Below are 24,383 nucleotides of genomic sequence, written 5' to 3' on the forward strand. Positions count from 1 at the left end.
CAAAAAACGCATTAGGTCTTATTTTTAGGGGATGGTTTCAGCGTTCCATGTCTAAATCACACTGGCCATGTGACCATGGAAAGATTGTCTTCGGACAAACGCTGGCTCTATGGCTTGAAGAGCGGGATGAGCCCTGCCCCCTAGAGTTGGACACGACTGGACAAAAATTGTCAAGGGGAACCTTTTCCCCCCCATGCACAACTACCTACATTTGTTCAAATACAGTCATGTCATCATCTTCTGGTTGCTGCACAATGGTGGAGGGTGGGGTTTCACTTAACTGGAGCTTATTTTGGGGGTAGGGCTTATATTACGACCATTCTGAAAAATCATACTAGGGCTTATTTTCAGGTTAGCTCTTATTTTCAGGGAAACATAGTATGATCTTCCTATCCTGCTCATCTGTAGTCTCTGGGTAGAATATCTAATACAGGATGACCCCAACACTCTATCCTTGCCCCTCCTATTTCCTCTTGCTTCTGGGAAGATTTTGTATTTTTAAAAAATGTTTTCTTCAGTGATGCACCCTATCAGTGCTGCCCCAACTGGTTTAAAAAGTTTTTTCTTTCCTTGACATGAAAAGAATCTCCATTCTCCTGCTACTTCCAGAAGGAAGATTTCATTTTTTAAAATGTTCTCTAAGTGATGCTGTACATGAGCACTACTCTAATTGGATTAAAAAATTTAGTCCAGTTAGGAGAAACAAAGGTAGGGAGTTTTTAATTTCCTAGTTTATTTGCCCAGTTTCCCCCAAATCATTAAGTGGTTAAGATGTTCATTTAATCTATTAATGATACGAGCATATTGAAGCCAGCTGGGAAATTGCTTTGGTATGATCCTAGGGTTCACATGTAGTTGGAATGAACCAAAATCTTACCTCTACCAGGCACCTGACATGGACACACAAAGGTACAGCTAGGAATGCTCTGGGGATGGCCTGGTTGACTCCAGCAATTGCACTGATTGATTTCTGGACAAAGGAGCAAACCGGCCTGTTGCCACAGCAGACCAAATGGGGACAAATACCCATCTCATCACACCTCTGTTCTAATGGATTTGAGAGCTTTTCAAGACACGATTCATATGTTCAGTTACAGATTTTCAAATAACACAGTATTCTAAGAATACACACAAGTATAAGTCGTAACTATTTCCCTGATTATTCTGTGCCCACTTATGTGTTACATATGATTTATGAAAAACTGTGGTCTCTGTTCATGGAAAAACTTCCCCCTCCTCACTGCAGTCATTGTTCTTCTCAACGCTCTTCTGGGATATTGAGGACCCTCTAGAGCTGAAAGTGTCACATGAGCAAACGTCCAAGCAGCATTTGCTGTAGCTCTCTGATCTGCATACTGTTGGTAAACATGTTTTGGAATTATAATCGAAGACCATCTGTGTAATAGAGGAAGGCAGTATGTGGCACTTCAGCTGAGATGTTGTTAAATTATGATTCCTGCCCTGGACAGCATAGACAGTGGTGAGGAACATATTGACTACCCATTTGGAATAGCAGCAAATGTTGATTATAATTTTTTACACTCTGCATTTTTACAAAGACTCTTAAGAGGAAACAAGAAATAAAAATAGGTCGTAAAGACTTGGAGGAAGATGAGACAGCACTAAAGTGAAAGCAGAGCATGCATAGGGCCCTAGAAGTGAAGATGCTTTAAACTGTTGCACTTGGTTGATATGCAAGAGATGAATGTGGGCCAGGGAGCCAAGGAGATGTTGTTCAAGTATATTATAAGAAGCTCAAAGAGAATATCTCTTGGCAGGTGTAATATCAGTTACTGGACAAAACAGCACTTGATGAAATATTCCTTCCTATAAAAGAGGTAGACTTTGATCTTAGAGAGGCCAACAATTTCAAATGAGTCATAAAGCAAAGTAGAAGAATCGGAATCTCTGCATACTTCCAAGAGGAAGATGCAAAGGGACTCCTGTGTATGTAATTAAATCTGGAAAGGCATGACATTTCCTTTGTCTCCATCTGACCTCTGAAAGGGCACAGGTTTTATTTGTGGGTATAGAATACTCTTCTTTTTAAAAAGACATCAGCATGTAAAATAAATGAGAAAGTCCATGCATCTGCTTGATGTGCTTCACATATGCAAAATAGTTGTCAGTTTTCCTGACACCTATAGGTCTTCACAACACACTGCATGCTGCTCTAGTCCTGTTGTAAGCCTCAGTACGTGCAGAACATGGGATTCTGGTGAAAGAACACAGTAGGGTTCTAAGACTGGCTCCTCTTTCCCCTTATTTTGCCTTGACCCAAGGCATAAACTACATAACACAAGAGAACAACTCAGTGCAACAGAATAGATAGTACAGTATGTATCAATGGTATGCATGTAACTTGAGAAAAGGGGCTATGCAGGAGGCACACCCTCTCCTGCCCCCGAGTCCCTGTGGCTTCTCAAAGTTCAGTGAGTCCTGCTGCTTGCCACTTGAAACAGCACAGACAGCTGCAGTCACAAGATAAGAGACAGAAGCCCTGGATAGCGCAGAAAATTTACTTTAGAGTTCTCGGGCCTAAGCTGGTTTTGCACACACCGATTCTATGTGAACCAGAGTTCAGTTGATCATATTTGACAACTGAGAGGACAGAATGATGTTTTGTCCTCCAAATGGCCCTTTTGCACTAACTTGCATCGCAGAAGCCAGAAGCACATCTGTAGCCAACAGCTGTAGTACACTTCTCATATCAATCTCTTCTGTTGATGATGAATATATTATAGAAGAATACAGGAGGATGCCACATCACCTATGAGTGTTCACCAATGGTATCTCAAATCTTGTGATTTTGTACATTTTTTGTAGTCCGTGGGAATGTTTCTGTGCCTGTGCAAAAAAACGTTGTTGGAATATTCTAGAGATTAGAGGAAGAAACTGTTAGGACAACTCACGCCACAATGTGCATGCCCCAGCGTCCAGCCATTTCCCCCCAGTTCTTTTCAGTCACCACTGAGTGAATTTCATTCAGAAAGTTGCTAGAACTATAATCACCCTCATCTTTATTTCTTTATTCATTTGTCACTAATTATTGGTTGCCTTCCCTATTTTTCTCTCTCTTCCCTGAGGATCTGCTTTTTCTCTATCCTGGTCAGCCTTCTCGTGTTCTGATTTTTGCATTTCTGGACTTTTGATACTGTTTTACAGTAAATCCCTGGAAACTACTGCTAAGACCAGGCCCATTTTATGTCCCCTGAAGGTCCTTTAAAAATGTGTAGTATGTGTGAATAAAATTCCAGTAACAGATGGTTATTCTAAATGCCTCTACTGCCTGGGTGAAGGACATCCTTATCCATTATCAGAAGGTTTTTGATTATATTCAAATCTAATAAACAGAATGGTGAATTCACTGCGGTTGGTTTCAAACAGCACCCCTTCTCAAGTCTGGCCCATTATATGAGCAAATTTGGAAGGACATCAGTACCCCAGCTCGCATCTCAATGCTTCCATCTCTCTTGGACCTTGCGAAGCAGTCCTGGAAGAAGCCTGTTTCCATAACACCATCCTCTCAGTAGGTTGTGAACTTATATAGAATTCTTGATACGGAAGTCTCTTCTCTTCAGTCACCTCTAGCTTTCTGATTGTAGAGGCATCTCATACTTGATCCATGGGTTGTTGCAGTGCCACTCCCACAAAGAAGGATGGTTGTAAGATGGATGCCCTTGGCAAAAGAATGTACAGATCTGCAGTATATGCAGAGCTAACTAGCAAGGGACAATGAGTGCCTATCAGATTCCTTTGGAATAAGATGCAATCCTTCATTGATACTCTTCAGAAGAAAAAAGGATCACATCTTAAATTTTCCAAGTAGAGGCCATGTCCCTTGCTAAACAATCAATGATTTCTGCACAGTATACAGTAGACTCCATGTAAAAATACTTTTCTGTGGTAGCTCTCGGGAGATTTGCATGGCTTAGAAAAGCAGCCTGTAGGAGGACACCAAATCCTGCGTAGAGGACCTTCTCTTTGAAAGAATAAAAAAAAAAAACCCAATGACATTATGGAGAATCTCCACAAAAAATGTAACACTGCTAAGAGGATTTTTCCCCCACACCATACCACCAAAAGCAATATCAACAAAGATGGAAAAATATTAACATTTCTCCAGACCTACATCTGTCTGCCCTAGATCCCTACCACCACCATCCACACAATACTACAGACAGCAGTCTCAAAGCCCCAGGTAAAGACAGCCTCTCAGCTCCAAGCGCCATGATAGAAAAGCTAAACAGAAAATTTTGACAATTTCGTGACGAAGATCTTGCCATCAATCCCTGCCACACATCACAAGAATACACCCTTTGTGTTACTTCTTTCCATCTGGTACATTGTAACAAATGACAAGTAGTTATTATCCATTGTTGAACAAGGTAAAGCCGTGGAGTTTATAACGTTCCCTCTGACTGGTCATTTCCGACCCACTGAACCATCTTAGATTTTTCAAGAAAAAAAATAAAATCTCTTCTAGAAAAAGGTGCCGTACAAGCTGTTCCTTTGGATCTCCTTTCCGGTGGCTTCTATTCTCACTATTGTACCATTCCAAAGAAAGATAGAGGTCTGAGACTTGTTCCAGACCTAAGAGATATATACGCTTGTATCCACACCAAAAAATTCAGGATGGTGACATTGGAGGCAATCATACCCTTCCTCAAGAAAGGAGACTGGTTTGTTGTGATCAATTTGAAGGACACCTGTTTTCATATCACTATTCACCCAAGTTATTGCTGTTTTCTGCACTTTGCTCTTGGCAACAGTATTTACAAATTCAAGGGGCTTCCTCTTGGCCTGTCCACTGCACCCAGAATCTTTCCAGAATGCAAGGCACAGCTTATCTCTGAATCTGGGGTACAGTGGTACCTTGCAAGACGATGACCCAGCTAAACAACAAATCCGCATAACGATGACTTTTTGCGATCGCTATAGCGATTCGCAAAACAGTCATTCCAATGGGCGATTTTCACTTAACGATAATTTGGTCCATGCTTCGCAAACCGTTTGTTCTCAAGACGACGAATTTTTCCTCTGATCATCGGCTTCGCAAAGTGGCTGCCCTGTGTTTTCCGGACCCATGCTTCTCAGGGCATCCATTTTTACAGCTGATCAGCACTCGCAAAATGGCTTCCCTATGGGCAATCTTTACTGGACGACGAGGTATTTTCCACATTGGAACACGTTAAACTGGGTTTCAATGCATTCCAATGGGGAAAGGGTTTTCGCATGACGACAATTTCACTAAACAGCGATTTCAATGGCATGGATTATCGTCATGCAGGACACCACTGTATTTTTGTATTTCCTTATAGAGACAATTGGCTGATAGTGGCCAATTCCAGAGCCAAGGCACAGTGGGATGTCCAATTTAGCCTCTGTATCCTGGTGGATCTTGGTGTAAAAGAAAATGCAAAACAGTCATGTTTGCACCTTTCTCTCAGAATACATTGCATAGGTGCACTTCTAGACTCCATGACTACCAGAGCCTGTTTACTTCAGGAAAGCATGGACAGGCTGATATCTTTAATAAACCGGTTCAAACCACATGCTCTGTTTAGAGTCGTCACTGTGCAAAAACCCCTGGGTCTTATGGCCTCTATGACATAAGCGACACCACTCGCCTGATTGAAAATTAGATTCCTTCAATCTCGATTCCTAGCTTCATTTAGTGTGCTAACAGAGAGCAATTCCATTCCTGAATTGACTCATTAACTTTTGTGATGGACCAAAAAGACCAATCTAAGCATGGTCAGACCATTTAAGTAGTTAAGACTCAGGCTTCAGGTCACGTCTGATGCCAATCTGACAAGTTGGGGAGTACAGTGGAAAAATCATTTGAGTACATGCCGGATGATCCAAAGAGGAGAAACAGTTACACATAAATCAGCTACAGTTCCTGAAAGTATTCAAGGCCTTACTGCATTCAAGAAATTGATAACTGGCAAGGTGGTACAGGTGGCTACAGACAACACAACCATGTACAGATCAGCAAGCAGGGCAAAATACATTCTGTGCCCCTCCTCATTCTAACAGTCAGTCTTTGGGAATGGTGCCTATCATGCCATGTATTTCCAATAGCCATCCATGTATCAAGAGAGTGCAGCTAATTTGCAGACAACCTAAGCTGGAAAATATTGCAGGATCATGAGTGGGAGCTGGCCACAAGTGTCTTCAGTGATATATGTGTCAAGTGAGGTCATCCCAGCATGGACACTTTGCAAACCAAACTGCTGGATAGCTTAGTGGTTTGGGTCTCTGACTACAAAACCAGGGGTTGGGAGTTCAATTCCCCGTGACAGGAGCTGGACTCAATAATCCATGGAGTCCCTACAAGTGCTGCAGTTCCAAGCTGATAATGAAAATGATGATGAAAACCAAAAAGTGTTGCAGTTTCTGCTCCAGAATGGGTAGAAGAAATAACTCATTAGGGATGCCTTTCTAATTTGCTGGTCCAGGGGTCTCCTTTATGTTCCCCACCAATTCCTCTTCTACGCAGAGTAATCATAAAGCTTCATCATGACAAATCCATTGCTATTTTAATAGCCCCTTGGAGACCCCACCAACCCTGGTTCTCGACACTGTAATGGATGCTGGTAGATGTTCTTCACCTCCCACTGAATCCCAATCTTATTTATTTATTTATTTATTTATACATACATACATACATACATACATACATACATACATACATACATACCCCACCTATCTGGTCATTTTGACCATTCTTACTCAAAATCAAGGCGTGATTCAACACCCAAACTTACCAGTGCTGGGCTCACAGTGTGGAGAATCCTCCAAAGTTGAGGAGGTTTTTTGATGAGCCTCAAAAGCCTTCCACAAGATGCACCTATACAAATGGCACAGATTCTCATCCTTTGCCCAATTTATCAGTGAACCTGATCTGCCTCCCTTGTTACATACTGTACTCTGTTTATACGCTGTTACTCTGTCTCAAGGCAAAGTCAATATGTTAACGCCTTTAAAAGCAGCACAATTGGCTTCCTAGTTGTCTGACTCACGTCTACTTGAATCATTGAAGGGTTCCTCTACCAGGGCTGTTGAATCTTCCACAGTCCTTTTTAGAGGGCATACATCTAACACAGCAGTGGGCAAAATGCGGCCCTCCAGATGTTGCTGAACTGCAACTCCCATAATTCCTAGCCCACACAGCCAATAGTGTGAGGAGAGTTGAGTCTAGCCCACACAGTGAGGAATGTTGGGATTTGCAGTTCAAGAACATCTGGATGGCCGCACTTTGCCCAGGTCTGATCTAACAGATATCTATCTGTAAAGCAGCGGCATGGTCAACCCTCAACATCCATTAAACATTACAAAGTGGACATTAGGGCAAAACCAGATGTAGCATTTGGGAGAGTGATCATTCTGCGGCTATGTGACATCCCACCAGCCGATAAGTGACCATGGAAGTCCACCCCATACGTGTGACTCACAGAGACCATAAGCAAGAGGTACAAGTTATTTTTAATCTGTGACTGTGTTTCTTTTAGTGGTCATCTGTGAATTCACACATTCCACCATCCACCCCTCAGTCTGTCACACTGCTGACCTTTACTTGTTGCAGGAGCTGACATAGAACTATGAGGAAATGGCTGGGTGTTGGGGCATGCACATTAGGTGAGGGGCCATCCTAACAGTTTTTTTCCTCTAAGCTCTAGAATATTCTGATGAGGTTTCGTGCAGGTGCAGAAATACTCACATGTGTGAATTCACAGGTGACCATTTGAAAAGCCACAGTTATAGGTAAGTAACTTGTTTTTCTTTGGAATACTGCTTGAAGATTGTCTGAATTGTCTGAATGGTTATTTCCGTTTTAAGTCAATTTTTATTTGGGATAAATGAAAATAATTCACTTAATCTGACTCTAGACTTTACAAAATTAGCTGCTGCTCTACTGCTACCACCGACAGCCACCACCTTGTTATTAAAATCTGCTTTTAAAATAACATTTCATCAAACAGCCATTATTATAGGTTTTGAAGATTAAGGGGAAGGAAGGGAAGATCCTCAGTGGAACAGTTTTTATGGTGGGTCAAAGAGAATGCTGGAGGTAGAACAGCTTTTCTGGAACCCTATGTCTAGAAATGCACTGGGCTTCTTGTGGGGCCAGAGCATCATGCCGCGAGTGCTGAGGGGCTGTGAATGGAGGGGGAAATCAACAACTGTTCTGGATTTTTATGGCAGCACCTTGAGTGGACACATGGATTTTATTATAGAAAAGTTGACCACCTCTTACGGTTTTCTGATGAAGGAATATTTGAAGCAGAGAGGGAGTTGGGCAGAGAAGGGCCTCTTGTAGCCACATTGAATGCTGCAATATGATGAATACTGAGTTGGAAGTGACCCCACTGAACATAGCAAAGCTTGCTTCTGAATTAATGTGCACAGAATTATATTGTAAGACAATCATCTGAGTGACTGAATTATTGAATTATTTACTTTGGACTGTAAGCATCAGCCAGTGTTGATGTTTAAAATCAATGGAACTTAATGGTGTAGCATTACAAGGCTCTTTGTGTGTACTATATCCTTTGCTTTATAGTTCAGGAGTGTTCTCATTTCCATCCTTAGAAGCTTAGAATATGATTTGGCAAGAAGTCGTTTGGTGCCATTGTGCAGATTTCTATAATGTCAAATTACAGAAATATGCTTAGGTACCCGTTATTATTGTATTATGAAATCATGCTACATGTAAACATACATTTTTGGACTTGCTAATTGAGGGGGGGCATTGATTAAGCATAGAAATGCCTTAGTTGGACAATCACTGCAAAGTATTGGGCATTGATGTTGTTTTTATTTTGGATAAATGTTTTTTTAAAAATTCAAAACAGCATTTAGGAAAAGAAGCCGCCCAACAAGACTAGCATTACTTTCATCCTCCAGTAAGAGAATCATGCAGATTTTGTGGCGAGCATGCTAGTGTTATCTAGGCAGGTATTTGTTGCATCTGTCTTGTAGTTTTACCTCCTGACCAATATTCCTGGTATATTTAGTTGGATATGCTTCCCACTATTTATCATATTTTCATCTTGGAATGTGCTTGAGAGTCTGCTTGGTAGCTACAGGCTTTAAAAATATGTTACACTCTAGGGAAAGTCCAGCACTGTCATGGTAAGCAAGGGGCCACTGTCGGCAGTGGCCCTTCGCCTTTGGAACAATTTGCCAGTGGAGATCTGCCTGGCTCCCTCTCTGGGTGTTTTCAGGAACAAACTCAAGACCTGGCTATTTGGACAGGCTTTGTCTCCTGCCATATCTTAATTTCTTACACTTTTGCCATCTTGGATTTATAAATGCTGTAAGCTGCCCAGACACCTTCGGGTAGTGTGGGCGGCATAGAAGTTAAATAAATAAATAAATAAATAAATAAATAAATAAATAAATAAATAAATAAATAAATAAATAAATAAATAAATAAATAACATATGCTTATTGGTTTTATTGGTTTTCAAATTTGTAAACCGCCCAGAGTAGACTTTTGGTCTAGATGGGTGGGATAGAAATCTAATTAATTCATAGATAGATAGATAGATAGATAGATAGATAGATAGATAGATAGATAGATAGATAGATAGATAGATAGATAGATAGATAGATAGATAGCATGGGAAATTGGCATCTAAGGATTTGTTTCATCTTCTTTAGAAATCATTACATCTTTCCAGAGTCCACCTTTGCTACATTGTCCAGGGAATACAGTCTCCTTTCTGCTGTAAATTTAGAGTCATGGAAATAATGGAGCTCCATTAAACAAAGTGTTGTGCAGGGCATTAACATGGTTCTGAAGTTGCAGTGGCAAAGAAGAATTAAAGAGATGCCAGTTCACAAGCATAAAAAGGCACTAGAGCAGGAATGGGCAGCTTATAATTAATAATAATGCACTGTCAAGTACATTCTCACATATGGCAGCCCTCCCAGGGTTTTCTAGGAGTAAAGTACTCAGAGTGGTTTCCTGGTCCTGCATTCCAGTGGCAGTCTGGGACCGGGCAGCTTGCCCCAGGCCATAAAGGTGGCTGCTCTCCCAAGAAGTACAGCGGGGATTTGAACTTCTTGTCCCTGGCTTTGTAGTCAAGGAGCTCCTAACTCACAGAGTTATACTAGGTCTCTGGTGACTTGATCGCTGTTCAAGTATTTTTGGACTACTGATTCCTTCAGCCTCCTCCCCCCCCCCCGGCATGAACAGTTGGTTAATATTGGTGGGAGTTGCAGTCCAACACCACCTGGAGCAGTGGTTCTCAAATTGGGATCCCCAGATGTTCATGGATTCCAATTCCCTGCAGCCTTCACCACTTACTGTGCTGGCCAGGATTTCTGGGAGTGGCAGTCCAAGAACATCTGGGGACCAAAGTGCGATACCACTGATCTAGAGAACTGCATTCACCAGGTCTGCAATAGAAGAAGCATGGACTCTTTGGGCTTACTTGGTTCCAAGGATGAGGCTTGCTGTATCTTTCACCAGTAAGAACATCAGAAGAGCCCTGCTGGATCAGGCCAAGGACCCATCTAGTCCAGCTTCCTGTATCTCACAGTGGCCCCACCAGATGCCTCTGGGAGCACACGAGACAACTAGATACCTATCTCATGATACCCCTCCCCTGCATCTGGTATTTGGAGGTAACTTCCTTTTAAGCCTGGAGATTATACATCCACATCATGGCTTCTAACCTGCGATGGACTTTTCCTCCAGAAATCTGTCCAATCCCCTTTTCAAGGCATCAAAGGCAAGGAGTTCCACAGACTAACAACACACTGGGTCAAAAAATATTTTCTTTTGTCTGTTCTCACTCTCCCAACACTCAATTGGAGTGGATGTCCCCTGGTTCTGGTATTGCGTGAGAGGGAAAAGAGCTTCCCTCTATCCCTTTATCCATGTACTGAATAATTTTATACATCTTAATCAGCCCCCCGGCGCCTTTTCTCTAGACTAAAGAGCCCCAAACGCTGCAGCCTTTCCTCATAACAGAGGTGCCCCAGCCCAGTCATCATTTTAGTCCCTCTCTTCTGCACCTTTTCCAATTCCACTATGTCTTTTTTGAGGTGTGGCGACCAGAACTGTATGCAGTACACCAGATTTGGCCTTACCAGACTTTTGTACAATGGCATTAGAATGTTGTCTGTTTTATTTTCAGTTCCCTTTTTAATGATACCTAGCATGGAATTGGACTCCTTTACTGCAACTGCACACTGGGTTGACACTTTCATCAAGTTGTCCAACAGCACACCAAGATCTCTTTCCTGATCCGTCATGGACAGCTCAGAACCCATCTGCTGATAACTCAATTTTTTTTTTTTGCCCCAGTGTGCATTACTTTACATTTTCTTATATTGAAATACATTTGCCATTTTGCTGCCCATTCTCCCAGTTTGAAGAGATCCTTCTGGAGCTCTTCACAATCCCTTCTGGTCTTCACTAGAAAAGTTTCATGTCATCTGCATACTTGGCCACCTGCTTATCCCTGTCTCCCCAAGTCATTTATGAAGAGGTTGAAAAGCACTGGTCCCAGGACAGATCCCTGGGGCACACCGCTATTCACCTCTCTCCATTGTGAAAATTGCCCATTGACACCTACTCTCTGTTTCCTGGTTCTCAACCAATTCTCAGTCCATAAGAGAACCTATCCTCTTATCCCCTGACTGGAATTTTCTCAGGTGAGGGATCACGTCAAATGCCTTCTGAAAATCCAGATAGACAAGATCCACTGGTCCGCCCGCATCCACATGCCTGTTGACCTTTCCAAAGAATTCTAAAAGGTTTGTGAGGCAAGACTTACCCTTACAGAAGCCATGCTGATTTTCCCTCAGCAAGGCTTGTTCTTCTTTGTGTTTTAAGATTTTATCTTGGATGAAGCTTTCCACCATCTTCCCTGGAACAGATGTTAGGCTAACCAGCCTGTAGTTTCCTGGGTTCCCCCTCCTTCCTTTTTTAAAGTACAGTTGTCACAAACATGTAGGCAGCTTTGCTTTTGCTATAACCAAAGAAGTGATGGTGGTTTGTATGCAACCAACCTGCTCTTCGTGGAATAAGGAAATTCTTACTCCTAGTCAATTCACAATTATCAGTTCATTGGTTGTTCCCATTTAAAAATACCTGTGATTTGTGATTCAATTTGCATATGTAAGTTTATTAGAAGTTTTTGCATCATTACATTGTGTCAAACTATGGCTTAGATAGTGATAGATTCATTTCAGGTGTGTTTACATCCCATAGCATTTGAAAACACTCTGCCACTGTATAGGGGGTGATACTAACTATTTTTAAAAATGTGTTGGGGTTTCTCCCAGTTTTCAGAGAAAGGTATTTGTATACTTAAATTTAAAATATATTAATATTCATACCAGAAGGTTGACTGCTTGTATATCACATTCACTTGTTTCTTTTCATTCTGTGATGCTGCATGCAATTTTTTTGTTTCAGCCAGGCACAGCTGAACTTATTTGTAACTGTTTTAATTGTCCTTTTAAAAACCTACTTGTTGATTTGAAACTTGAAGCTATGTAGGCCTGTTAATGACAGAACAGGAGTAGTAAGGATCTCACAGAACACAAGTAGACCAGAACATGTATGAATCTTTTCAGCTGATGCACAACATTTTATTTAACATGTTAAAGGGTTAAGATATGCCTTGCTTTGCTGAGTGTAATAGTCTGGCTAATCGTATTTTTTGTCTTTAGATATTAGGATTAAAGAAGAAGAGCCCGATCCCGAAGAATGGCAGCTTAGTGGTGATTCTACACTGAATACCAATGATCTGACACATTTGAGAGTGCAGGTGGTAGATGAAGAAGGGGACCAGCCACATCAAGAAGGGAAAAGATTGCGAAGAGTTGCTTGCACCTGTCCTAATTGTAAAGAAGGCGGCGGAAGGTATGCCATTCTTTACTTCCTGTGTAGTAAATGCCTGTAAAGGAAATGAGGCAGAAGGGAGAGAGCTCATTAATTTCTGCACCTGTAACTGGGGAGAATCTGAACTTCTGCTGACCTTCAGTTCCGATGGGGCAGATGACTGATGTGGCTTCAACATGAACAGCTCCTGCAACACTGGAGCCATTGATCCTTATAGTTGTGCACTCGGCGGTCTTTACTGCTCCCCAGTGTGCCTCACATGCTTAGAAGGTGCAAATGTGATGTGTAACTTTGATTTTAATTGATATTTTAACAGAGGCACCAATCTGGGGAAGAAGAAACAGCACATCTGTCACATACCAGGTTGCGGGAAAGTATATGGAAAGACATCGCATCTGAGAGCTCACCTCCGCTGGCACTCCGGGGAGCGTCCATTTGTTTGTACTTGGATGTTCTGTGGCAAAAGGTTTACCCGTAGTGATGAGCTACAGAGGCACAGGAGAACACATACAGGTTACCAATGTTTATTGTTTGCATGATCCTAATGTTTATTGTTTGCCATGGTCCTTGTTGGAAGCTGGGAGTGTGGGGAAGAAGAGGAGAGTAAGGCACTTTTTACCTATTCTACTAATATATACATCTTTGGAATAAATTAACCTGTTAGAGCTTCCTTCAGCAGTAAGACACTTCCATTTGGCTTCCGATTATTCAAGAATCCATTTTATCCTGAGATCAACTTCGATTCCAGTTTCCTTCTGTTTGATGGCATGTTGTAGAATTTCGGATGAAAGGCATTTTCCTTTGTTTTTTAACAGGTGAAAAGAAGTTTGTCTGTCCTGAATGTTCAAAGCGGTTCATGAGAAGTGACCACCTTGCCAAACATATTAAGACGCATCAGAATAAAAAGGCTATTCACACCAGCAGTACGGTGCTGGCATCAGTGGAAGCAACACCAGAAGATACTTTGATTACTTCAGGCGGAACGACACTTATCCTTGCTAATATTCAACAAGGTTCTGTTTCAGGGATAGGAACTGTTAATACATCTGGCACCAGCAATCAAGATATTCTTACCAACGCTGAAATACCTTTACAGCTTGTTACCGTTTCTGGAAATGAGACAATGGAATAAATATACACAAGATACCTATTAATTGTGGTTATTTTTATACAGTAGTGAGAAGAATATTGTTCCTAAGTTCTTAGATATCTTTTTATTGATGTGCAAAAATTTTTGGATTGACAGTAACTTGGTTATACATGACACTGAAATGCCTTACTTTGTATGATATTCCATAGTATATTAAAATGGTAAAATTGCATGGGTTTTGTAGGTACTTTTGGAATCTAGAAGAGATTAAATTTTACCAACTTGTATAAAAAAAATTTAACGATGGAAATGGTAGTCTAATCAAATGCATCAATCCTTTGTGGTTTAGTGTAAAAATGAGAACATGTTGGTATTTATCTATTGTAAGATAAAAGTTGATTGGTGAAAAGAAATCATGTTATGATAAAAGAAATTTTGTAATTTTCTTGATGACTGGAATTTTTATTATGCATAACTGACAAATCAAGTTTTCAAGCAAATGTTTCATTGTATAGGCTTTACTTAGCTCATCAAGTTGTCATTTTGAAGCTAATTATTTTAAATTAGGTTAACTATGTACAATATTTTAAGCATTACTCTTGTAAGATTTTGAAAACTACATTTTAACATGGAACTCTAGGGATAGTCACCTTTTAAATCCTGTTGAAAAAAGCCATGTTTGAAGTTTAATTTTGCCAAAATAATGTCTTGTTAATACTATTTCAATAACAGATTTGGGCAATATAACCAATGTTTGAAATTATTCACAGGCTTAAAAAAAGAGAGAAGTTGTAGCATTTTGGGTGGAGAAACAAAAATGGAGGTACCCTTTTTCTTGAATATCGGAGGACCAAAAACTAAGGGGTATCCATTTCAACCGTGGTTTTTATCTAATATTGACTCCAAAAACATCTGTCTGCCAGGGCCTTAAAAGCCATCATGTAAATTACCAGTAAAATCAAAACACACACACACATATGCAAGTAGAAATTCTGTTCCACAGGGATAATACTCCATACTAATATTAGTCATAGTGAAATAAGTTTTATTGCGCTTTCTTCTACCAGTCTTTTGGTTAGCTGTCCACATCTTTCCTTTATGCTTCTCTTAAATTGTATGTATCCAGTACATTTAACTGATAAACATATATGTTTTTTATTAAGCTGATTTTTTATTTTTGAATTACTGTTTATATCTTCAGTTATAGAAAAAAATGTACACACTTAATTTGCTTAGCCAGTCTGTAAGTGCTCTACCCATTTTAAAAACAAGTACTATTATTACGACAGTTCACTATTTGCAAACATTTGGAAATCTGTTCATTTGTTCAAACCACCTCAAATTTAAAGGCTACCTTATTGTACGTTTAAAGTGTATTATAACAGTGTGGTAGTTAATAAAACACTATTTTTTTTCCTTTTGACTTGGGGTTTCTGTTTTTCCTTGGCCTTTTCCTTTTGCCTGAAGAGTGGCAGGTGACTCGTTGCAGTTATGGCAGCAGGTGCTATATATACGCCTGCCATTTTCCAGCATAAATAGCCTTTTGAAATTTGATCGTTGATCAGTAAAATTCCACTGTTGACCTGTTCTGTTCTTTCTCCATACTGATTCACTTAAGGGATGAGCAGTACTTCCAGTTATTAAATGTACCTCTTGCTTCATACTTTCAGACTCTGTTGTACATATCCTTTGCTTTTTGTTACATTCTGTACTTGTGTTTTTGTTCAGTATAATGAGCTTTTTCCTTTCATATCAGCCCTGATGTGATTGACCGTTGAAGTGCTAGGATTGTCAGCAGATTTGTAGCTCAGCAGGGATGAGTATTGGGGGCATCATTCCATGCAACTGGTAGTTCACACTGTCTTCTAACCAAATACAAAATGTCAGATTATGCTTAGTGAAGTATCTCAACTTCTAGCCAATAAAGAGGGTCTTCCATATGCTGATGAACCTCTTTTACTGGCTCAGAGTTGATTGTTCAGTACAGTAGGACCCCCATATCCACTGGGAATTGGTTCCAAGCCCCCTGTGGATACTAGAGGGAGAGAGAGGGAGAGCATGAAAAAGGGGCAAAAAAGCAAGAAAAAATATTTTCACATGCATTGCCAGAACTGGCCTCTAGAGGGGGACAGTGACCATGCTATGTATTACTAACAAGTATTCATAACATGGTCTCAGCCTCCCTCTAGTGACCAGTTGTGTTAATACATGTGAAAACAGGTTTTTTTCTGGATTTTTTCTTTAAATATTTTTAATATTTTCAGACCATGGCTATGCAGATACTGATCTTAATTCCCCTTTCTCTGCAATGCAGACATAAGACATAACAGATAATAGGCAGAAAATATGCACACAAGGGAGCAAGTCATGATTTTTTTAAAAAAATTACTGAGATCTTGGGGAAAGAGATAGACTCAACAGAAACACAAGTTTCCAGAAAAGCAATTTGAGATCCATTTTGCTACATTCTGTAGAATAGTCAGTTGCATATTTTTCTACCTTCATTGCTTTGTTTAATGTGATTGTCCAAATGTCCAAGAGCAGCAAATGCCAGTGATCCTGATTATACTACGTGAGCATCTGTCAGTTGCCCTCTAGGAGGCTTTTGTATGTCTCTTAAATATACAGCCTGGGCCTTCATACTGTTAGATCAGAAATCTGTTGTAAGAACAGAGGTTGGCACCATCCTATTGCAGTTTGAATTATCAGTGAAGTTAGACATTTTAACGGGAGTTTAATCTGGGGGTTGTGCATGAATGTTTCTCCAGTGATAAGCTAGCCAGGTATGGGAGACTGCAGCAGGGGAAAAGCTGTTGTCAGGTGACACGATCATCAGCAAACTGCATAATAAAATCACAGTTTCTCTTCTTACTCTGAGATCTGCTTTGCCCAGCCTGATGGAGAGAGTCTTAAAGCAAACTAAAGAAAAGGTAAGGGTGTGGGTATGAGATTATAAGGGGAGGAGAACAGGAAAGCAAGAGACGGCTCTTTTGGGTGAGTGACAAATGGGACTTTTGAAACTTATTTTCCCCTCTCAAACTCAAAATGGGCACACTCTATGAAACCTCCACTGGGCATGACAATGCGAGCCCCCAAAGTCATTTAGTAATAAAGAGTCATGCCATCGGTACCTTGAACAGAATGCTCAGAATGACGTTGAGATGGAAATCAGGGAGGAAGGGTAGCAATGAATGGTTTCCATTACTAGTTGGGTGAATGCATGCTCTAATAATGAAAGGTAAACTTTCTAAGACAAAAACATTGCTTATATTTTAATGCAAGCTTTCGCGGAAGAAGGTCCTTGAAAGCTTGCATTAAAATAAAACAGGCTTGTAGGTGTGTAAATGGGTTCACGGGCAAGGGGTGAGGGTCCCTCATCTAGGTTTGGAATAAGAAGCGTCGTCGTCTTAACTCTAACAACATCTGCTTTATTAACATCCAACAGTTCAACATTCTCAACAAATGGTTCCAACAAGCTGTTCTGGCAACAAGCCGAAACTGTCCATCTCTGAGGTACTGTAGTCCTTTCACCAACTGAAACTAGAGGGGTGCAGGACCAAACCTCTCCGCGTCGTTGGGGCTCCTCAGGGAGGCACTCTTCACCACACAAATGGTCCCACAGCATGGGTGCCTAGCCCAATCGCCCTCCAGAGGTGGGGTGTCATGTCTCGCGTCCGGACGGATCACCTTTCATCCACGTCCCTGGTTCTTCGGAAAGACCACCACAGGCCACTCCAGTGGCTGTATACAGAGTTCCTCTTTCACCTGAGGGACAGGGTCAGGTAACAGGCCCCCCACACACACAGGTGGGGGAAATCTCTCAACAACTCTTGTGTTTTAACTCTCTCATACTCTCTTAACTTCTCCAGCTCTTGCTTTCTCTTCCACAGCTCCAATTCTACCTCGTAATGTCGCTCACCACTCTCTCTTATGTCTTCCTCCCAAACTGACAACTCCTGTTCTTGACCTATCACATTCGCTCCCTCCTCCACCAAGCTCACTTCAAACTTCCCGCCTTCCCGCGCCCACACTCTCATTCCCGCGTTTTCTCCCTCTTTACTCTCCGCCACACACTGTTCCCCTTCAGTCATGTCTGCAGCCTTTTTTCCTTCAGGTGACGGCACACTCTAATACTCCTTCATAAGGTGCCATATTGTGTTTTTTAAATTTTCTTTTGTTTCTTCCTGATATGCTCACACAGACTAACATGACCACCTGTTCTAAAACTGAAAAAAAAAATCTAGATACTCTAAATGTCTTTGTTCTGAAGCTGTTGATCATGAAACTCATCAGAAGGAAGGTAATCCTAGACTTAAATGTGTCACCCAGGTCCTAATGGGAGTTGTTAAGAATTACTCAGCAGATTGGAAATTGGTTTAATCTACAGATAAAAGGAAAGTTTTCTGGTACAGTCACATTTTATTTCAGAGGAATAAACTCCTAAAAAAAGGTAGGTGGGTGGATTTATGAACAGCACGCTGGAAAATCAAGAGTTTCGCATCCCTCCAGAAGACTTGGCAGTTATTTAAAGCCTCAGTAAGGGAAGCTGAGGGAGGGTATACTGCAGGTCAGGAAAGGAAACGCAAGTTGAGGGGGTTAATTAGCAGTCAAGCTATTAGAGAAAATGTATTTTCTTTCAGGAAATTGATGTTTCGCCAAAATGTAGAAAATGAAATATGCAATATGAACTCGCAGAAGGAAATGCAAGCAGACAGTAAAGAAATGCCAATAAGGATTTTGGGGAGTATGCCGCTAATTAATGCTAAGAAAAAAAAGATTCTTTAAACACATTTGAAACAAACAAACAAAATCTGCTAGAGAGGTGGCAGAACCCAGGGAGACCGAGAAAGTTCAAGGAGGCTTAACCCCTTTTAAGATTACAGGCGGACCATCAGTAAGTTTGGAGGAAAGCTCAACTCCCAGGGTATGGCTTTTCTGTGGGATGCTTTATCCGTGTGGAGGATGATGCAGCTAGATCAGCCCTCACCCAATGCCTCCCAACACAGAGTCAACATGATCTCGGGCCAACTTCAGCCAATATTCTGTTCGGCAGAGCGTTGCTGCTTTTTAAATCAGCAAATTATTTTTATTTACTTTCAGTACAAAGACACTCTTGCCTGGCTAAATGCTTGGGTAATAGCAGTCCAGGAGGGGAAATTTTAAACCCCTGTGCTGCCAACGTAGATGCCCTTGTAATTCTGGAGGGGTAGAAACAATAACCCATGTGCTTTCACATTGCCCTCTTTATCTTGATAGACAGTAGACTTGTATTGAGCGCGGTACAAAGACATTTCCTGAACAATCCGAGGTATTTTACACCCTTACTGCTTTCAGGACAGAATAAAAGCATGCTGCTTTATGCGGCAAAATGTTGTGCTGCTAAAGTCAAATTTCATGAAGGAAGGATTTTAGTAAATTTGTAATTAGTATTTGGTTAACAGTAGCAGTCTTCTAAAAGAAGGCGGCAGCCACTATTAATTATGCCATTAGGCATTGTTTAGTTACTTTATTTTTATGTCTTACGGTGATAGTAACACAAAACATTGGAAAAGTACATTTTATGTAGTTTCAGTTTATTTGTATTTTGGACAGTGGTCCTTGACTGCGTCATGTGTCCAAATGCCCAACTGAGATGCACTCCAGCACCTCATCTATCAGCCACAGCAAGCTGTGGGAAGCTTGCACTGACACGATTAGGATTTTACTCTATGACAAGCTGAGAACAGATCCCTGGATTCAGACTCTGGATGACTTTCTCTCAAGAGTTCTGCAGAACACAAATGCGAAATGGCTGATTTATGTGACCCTAAGATGGAGATCTGTAACAAAAAACACCTGGAAACAATACAGGTAATGCAAATTTAGAAAGAAAAGAAAAGATGAGATGAGATGCCAGAAATTACAGGCCCATAGCTTAATGCTTATTCTGACTAAATGGAGCTGGTGTTTCTAAAGTAAGAAGGAAAACTCAAGGATACAGAAAAATAAGTCTTGCTGGAAAAACAACAAGTCTGCAAAGGTAAATCCTGGTTTACCTTTTACAGTCTGTCAGCAAGCACGTGGCAAAGTGTGTCCTGTCACACCCTTTTGCGTGAATATTCAAAAGGCAATTGACTGAGCAAATTGAGCAGTTATGTGATAGGAAGGCCTCTTACAGGCAGAAAACTGGTTGAAAAACCAGGAGGGGTCAGGCCTCAGGCCACAGCTATATAAACAGTGGTGAGGACAGAGTGGAATGGGAATTTTTAAATTTAATCTTAAATTATCTAGAGTACAAAGCAATGATGTGGCCCAGCTTGCTGATGACGCGAAGTTACTTAAAGTGTTAAAAAACAACAACAACAAAGGCCAGAGAATGTGGTTTGTCAGAGTATCAACAAACAGGGGACATCAAATCCCAGCTTTGTGCATATGCTGAGATGGCAGTGAGTGGCCAAGGCTGTTTGGCACCACTCAGAGAAAAACATCAGCCCCGGTGAGTGACAGCTCTTCAGATCCCATGCTGGCAGCCATCAGAAAAAAAAAATCCAAAAGAAACCTGCCTGGATCACAAAGCCTTACTCTGAAAAAGCAGGGGTAAGGCAACATAGAATCAATCTACTGCAGAAGCAGGAAACAACACATGATAAATTAAAATGATTGTTAGAACAACAAAGAGAAATGCCACAAGCTGTGTCCAACCACCCACCATCACCCCCCCACACACAATTTAGTGGTATACTTGCACAGTTATAAAGCCTACCCCCACTTCCCACAGAAGCAAACCAAACACCCCCCCCACAAAGTCACCAAAATATTTTCTCTAACAAAATAAATATATAACAAACTAGTTAACAGTTTTTATAAAAATTAATAAAACAGGAAAATCACCCACTCCTCTATGCAGAGGGGGAACAGCAAAACTGAAAGCACAGACCACAATCCCTGGTCCCAAAAACAAAAAAAGCAAGAAAGAAGATAAGGGCAAAAATTATAACCAGAGTCATCATCCCCCCCCCCCAGTAAAACCATAAGTGCTAAAATATAAGGAGATTTCTTCCTTGCCTATGACTTTGCACCTTCTCTTACTTGATTCCAGCAAGCAGAAGCAAGGCAGGCCAGGCACTGGCAGTAATAACAGTAATGCAAGACTGGAAACACACTCCCCCAGCACACACACAAAATCGAAGATGGAAAAAAAAAATCCCAGAAACAATCCCACGGAGAAACACTGCCTTTGGAAGTCTGCCTAGAAGCAGGAGTAGCAGAAAAAGTAATCCAAATAAATTGAGAGAAACCCCATCAAGATTAATAAACAAGGCAAAAAGGAAATGAGCGAAGATGGAGGCACAGCAAAGAGGCAGGCAGCAATCCAAAATGGAGGATGCCAGGAGCTCTGCACACAGTAATCCCAACAACAAGGAATGATGTAAGTGAAGCGTGGTCCTCATTGGTTCCTAGACCCTTTTATGGATTCGTAACTCCCGTTCTTTCTGGATGCTCTGATTGGCTGCTCAGTAGATCATTACCACACTACGCAGAAACACGAAATGTTTGTGTACCCCCTTTTGTAAACATGGATTGTTTGTGTTTCAGAGGCTTTCCTTTGGCAAAGTTAATGAAAGAACATGAAAGAGAGTGTTTTGGATCTTCCACTGAGACATGAGAGGCCCAACCCTACTGGGAATCACAAACCCCGATCACCTTTCTGTTCTGTATCGGAAATGCACAGAGAAAATAAGAAAGCACAGTCTCTCTCGCAGTGTATAGCACCTGCCTAAATCTTGCCCCATTTGTCGTGAGGAGGTTTCGCTAGGATATTGCAATGTGCAGACTCTGCGAGAGTGAGAGAGCAGGAGAGAGCCGAGGGGTGAGCAAGAACCCAGAGGACTGTAGAATTTGCTCTATGAATGGTGTGAACCATGTTAAAAGGTATTAATGTGTTCCCACTTAGCTTCTACTTAATGAAAGAATAGAGCAATGATTAGTCCATAATACAGTTGTTTTTAATTTTTTAAAAATCGGAGTGAAATTGCTGAGGTGCTGTGATGAATAATTAACCCCACTGAGGCACATTGTCCCATTTTCCATATGTTTTCATACCAATTTGTATGTAGGCAATGTGCCTTAAATATATAATTATTTAAAAGCTTGGAAACGGATCAAAGGAGCTCCCATTGCACTAAATGTATAGTTTCGAACAATAGCTTTGCTTCTTCCTCTGTTCTTCCCCCTTTTAATTAGCTGAATATTTACTTGGGGTACTAAAATGGGCTGGTTTTCTTAAGGTTAATGAATTCTAATTTTTTAATTAGCCATGTTATTATGTACTTACTTGCTCAGACTGAGTTCCTAACAATATTATGTAGATTTATTGAAAGTGCTTAAAAAAACCCACCTCAGATCTGCTCAATCAACAACTTGCACTCGGGGGGAGTGACTTATCCTGTTCTTAATTTTTGTTCTATATTTTAATCAGACACACCCCTAGAAAAGGAACGGTGAAAAGTATTTATTGGTACAAAACCAAATAGAAATGCAGGTCGTGACAGGTTTCATCCTTGAAGTGTTTCTTCGGTGCTCGCAGTGTGCACTTCCTGTCAGGTATCACACCGTCAAGGCCTGAGGCCTGTGTCTGCCTTGTGTGTGGGCAAGTTGGAACTGATGTATGTATAGCGATCCTAGGAGGGCTTTCAAGGAAATTGAGATGTGTAAGGAGTGGTTTTACCAGTGCCACCCCTTCTCTGGTGAATTCCCATGGCTGAGCAGGGCTTTCAAAGGTCTCCTGAGTCCTGTTTCATGAGTCTACTCATTACACCCCACTGGACATCCCTTGATGCTTAAATCTGAACTCTGAAAACTTGAAAGAGAAGCCCTGCTACTTCAGGAACAGGCCATGTGTGTATTCATGCCACAACAACTTCAGTTAAATCAAGGGTGGGCAGTATGGTCTGCCTTGCCTCAAGGCAAGTGGCTGCATATTTTGTTATTCCTACCTCGCAGGGTGAGCACCAAAGACTTAACCTTATGGATTATTAGTGACTCCCTGGAATCCTGAGTAGCCAGAGTGACTGGAAGGCTTGGGAAGGGTACCCAGGAAGAAGATTTTGTCTCAGCCATTAGCCCACCTGGCCCTCCTGGAACGTAAGTCTGGGCAGTGTTGCTCAGTGGTTAGTGTGGGCTTCTTAAATTGGCATAATCTTGACCATAAAATATTCCTGTTTGCACTCCTGGAGGTCTCAAGGAGCAGAGGTCTCTGCATCAGGATCCTTAAGAGAATTTCACCCTCACCCACCCCAGTCTCCACAAAACCAGTTGTGACCATCCGGGCACATGTTGTTTGTGCTGGGGAAAAAAAGGAGGGTGGCCAAAAATTGACCTTTTCCAAACTTGGTGCAGCCCAGTGTAGGGGTTAGGGGCAAACAGTTGGTTTCAAACCCCACCTTGCATCCAGGGATCCTAAGTTAAATCATCTGTAACTCCAGGCCGGGCAAAGACATTTGCCTGACACTCTGGAGCACCTTTCCCAGTTAGGAGCCATCCAGATGTTTTGGGTTTCTGTTCTACTCAGGAATTCTGGGCATTGTAGGTACACAAAACATTCAGTGGAGCCTGGGTTGGGAAAGGCTGCTTTGGAGAGTCTGTCCGTCAGAGTTGGTCACAATAGGTCCGGAGGGCTGGTGGTTTGGCTTTTTTTTTTTTTATTTTTTTTTTTCTAGCCATAGCGGGCAGCGGCTGCAAACAAACGCAGGCCAGAGGAAGGTGCCACGACCTGTGTAACATCTCTGAAGTGGTGATAATGTTCAGGATGCCAAAGCCAAGTATACACTGCTCAGAGCAACGTTTCAAGTGTTGTCAGGGTCAAGCACAGTTTGGCAGAGACTGTCTCTCACCTCTGCCAATCTTAAAAGCTACATCCCTGTGCAATCCTCAAAAAAACAGTCTCTGCAGTTTGAAATGACTTATTCCTAACTAGGACAGCCCCAGGACTAGCAAAGCAAAACAGGCCTTGAAACTTGCTTTATCTCACCAGATAAAGAAGCAGGAGCTTTGATCTCCCACAGCTGAAGAACATTCCAAGAGAAATAGCTAGAAATCATGCTTGCCGGACTACTCGTGGCTCACTCAAGATGGGCCCCATCTCTCGTGTTTCCCCAACTTCTCAGTTTCATCACATAAAACGCTACGTTTTTGTGTCGTATTTGGAGGAGATTTCTAAACTATAATCCCTGATAATGAGCTATAAGAAAAGGTGGGCTCCTACAATGCATTTTGAAAGAGGCTGGCTCATATTGGCATGATACAGGGGGTCAGAGCGTCAGACTAGGACTTGAAAAATAAGGATTCAAATCCCTACTCTATGGCTTTGGGCCAGCCACTACCTCTCTGTTCAAGCTATTTTCCAAGGTTGTTGCTGTGAGGATGAAATGGGGAACCAGACCT

General features: G+C 41.4%; 1 protein-coding gene across 3 annotated transcripts in view; it reads left to right on the plus strand.

Moving 5' to 3' along the window:
* The window catches only part of SP3 (Sp3 transcription factor), a 36,864-nt gene extending 21,480 nt beyond the window's left edge, over nt 1–15,384 (plus strand). For all 3 annotated transcript variants that reach the window (XM_072980202.2, XM_072980197.2, XM_020810970.3), the window contains 3 exons: nt 12,700–12,892; nt 13,188–13,384; nt 13,687–15,384. In XM_072980202.2, coding sequence (XP_072836303.1) covers nt 12,700–12,892; nt 13,188–13,384; nt 13,687–14,003 — 707 coding nt within the window. In that variant the 3' untranslated portion in view covers nt 14,004–15,384. The remainder of the gene's footprint in view (nt 1–12,699; nt 12,893–13,187; nt 13,385–13,686) is intronic.
* The last annotated feature ends 8,999 nt before the right edge of the window (nt 15,385–24,383 follow it).

The sequence above is a fragment of the Pogona vitticeps genome, chromosome 1, assembly GCF_051106095.1.
Source record: "Pogona vitticeps strain Pit_001003342236 chromosome 1, PviZW2.1, whole genome shotgun sequence".
Taxonomy (NCBI): domain Eukaryota; kingdom Metazoa; phylum Chordata; class Lepidosauria; order Squamata; family Agamidae; genus Pogona; species Pogona vitticeps.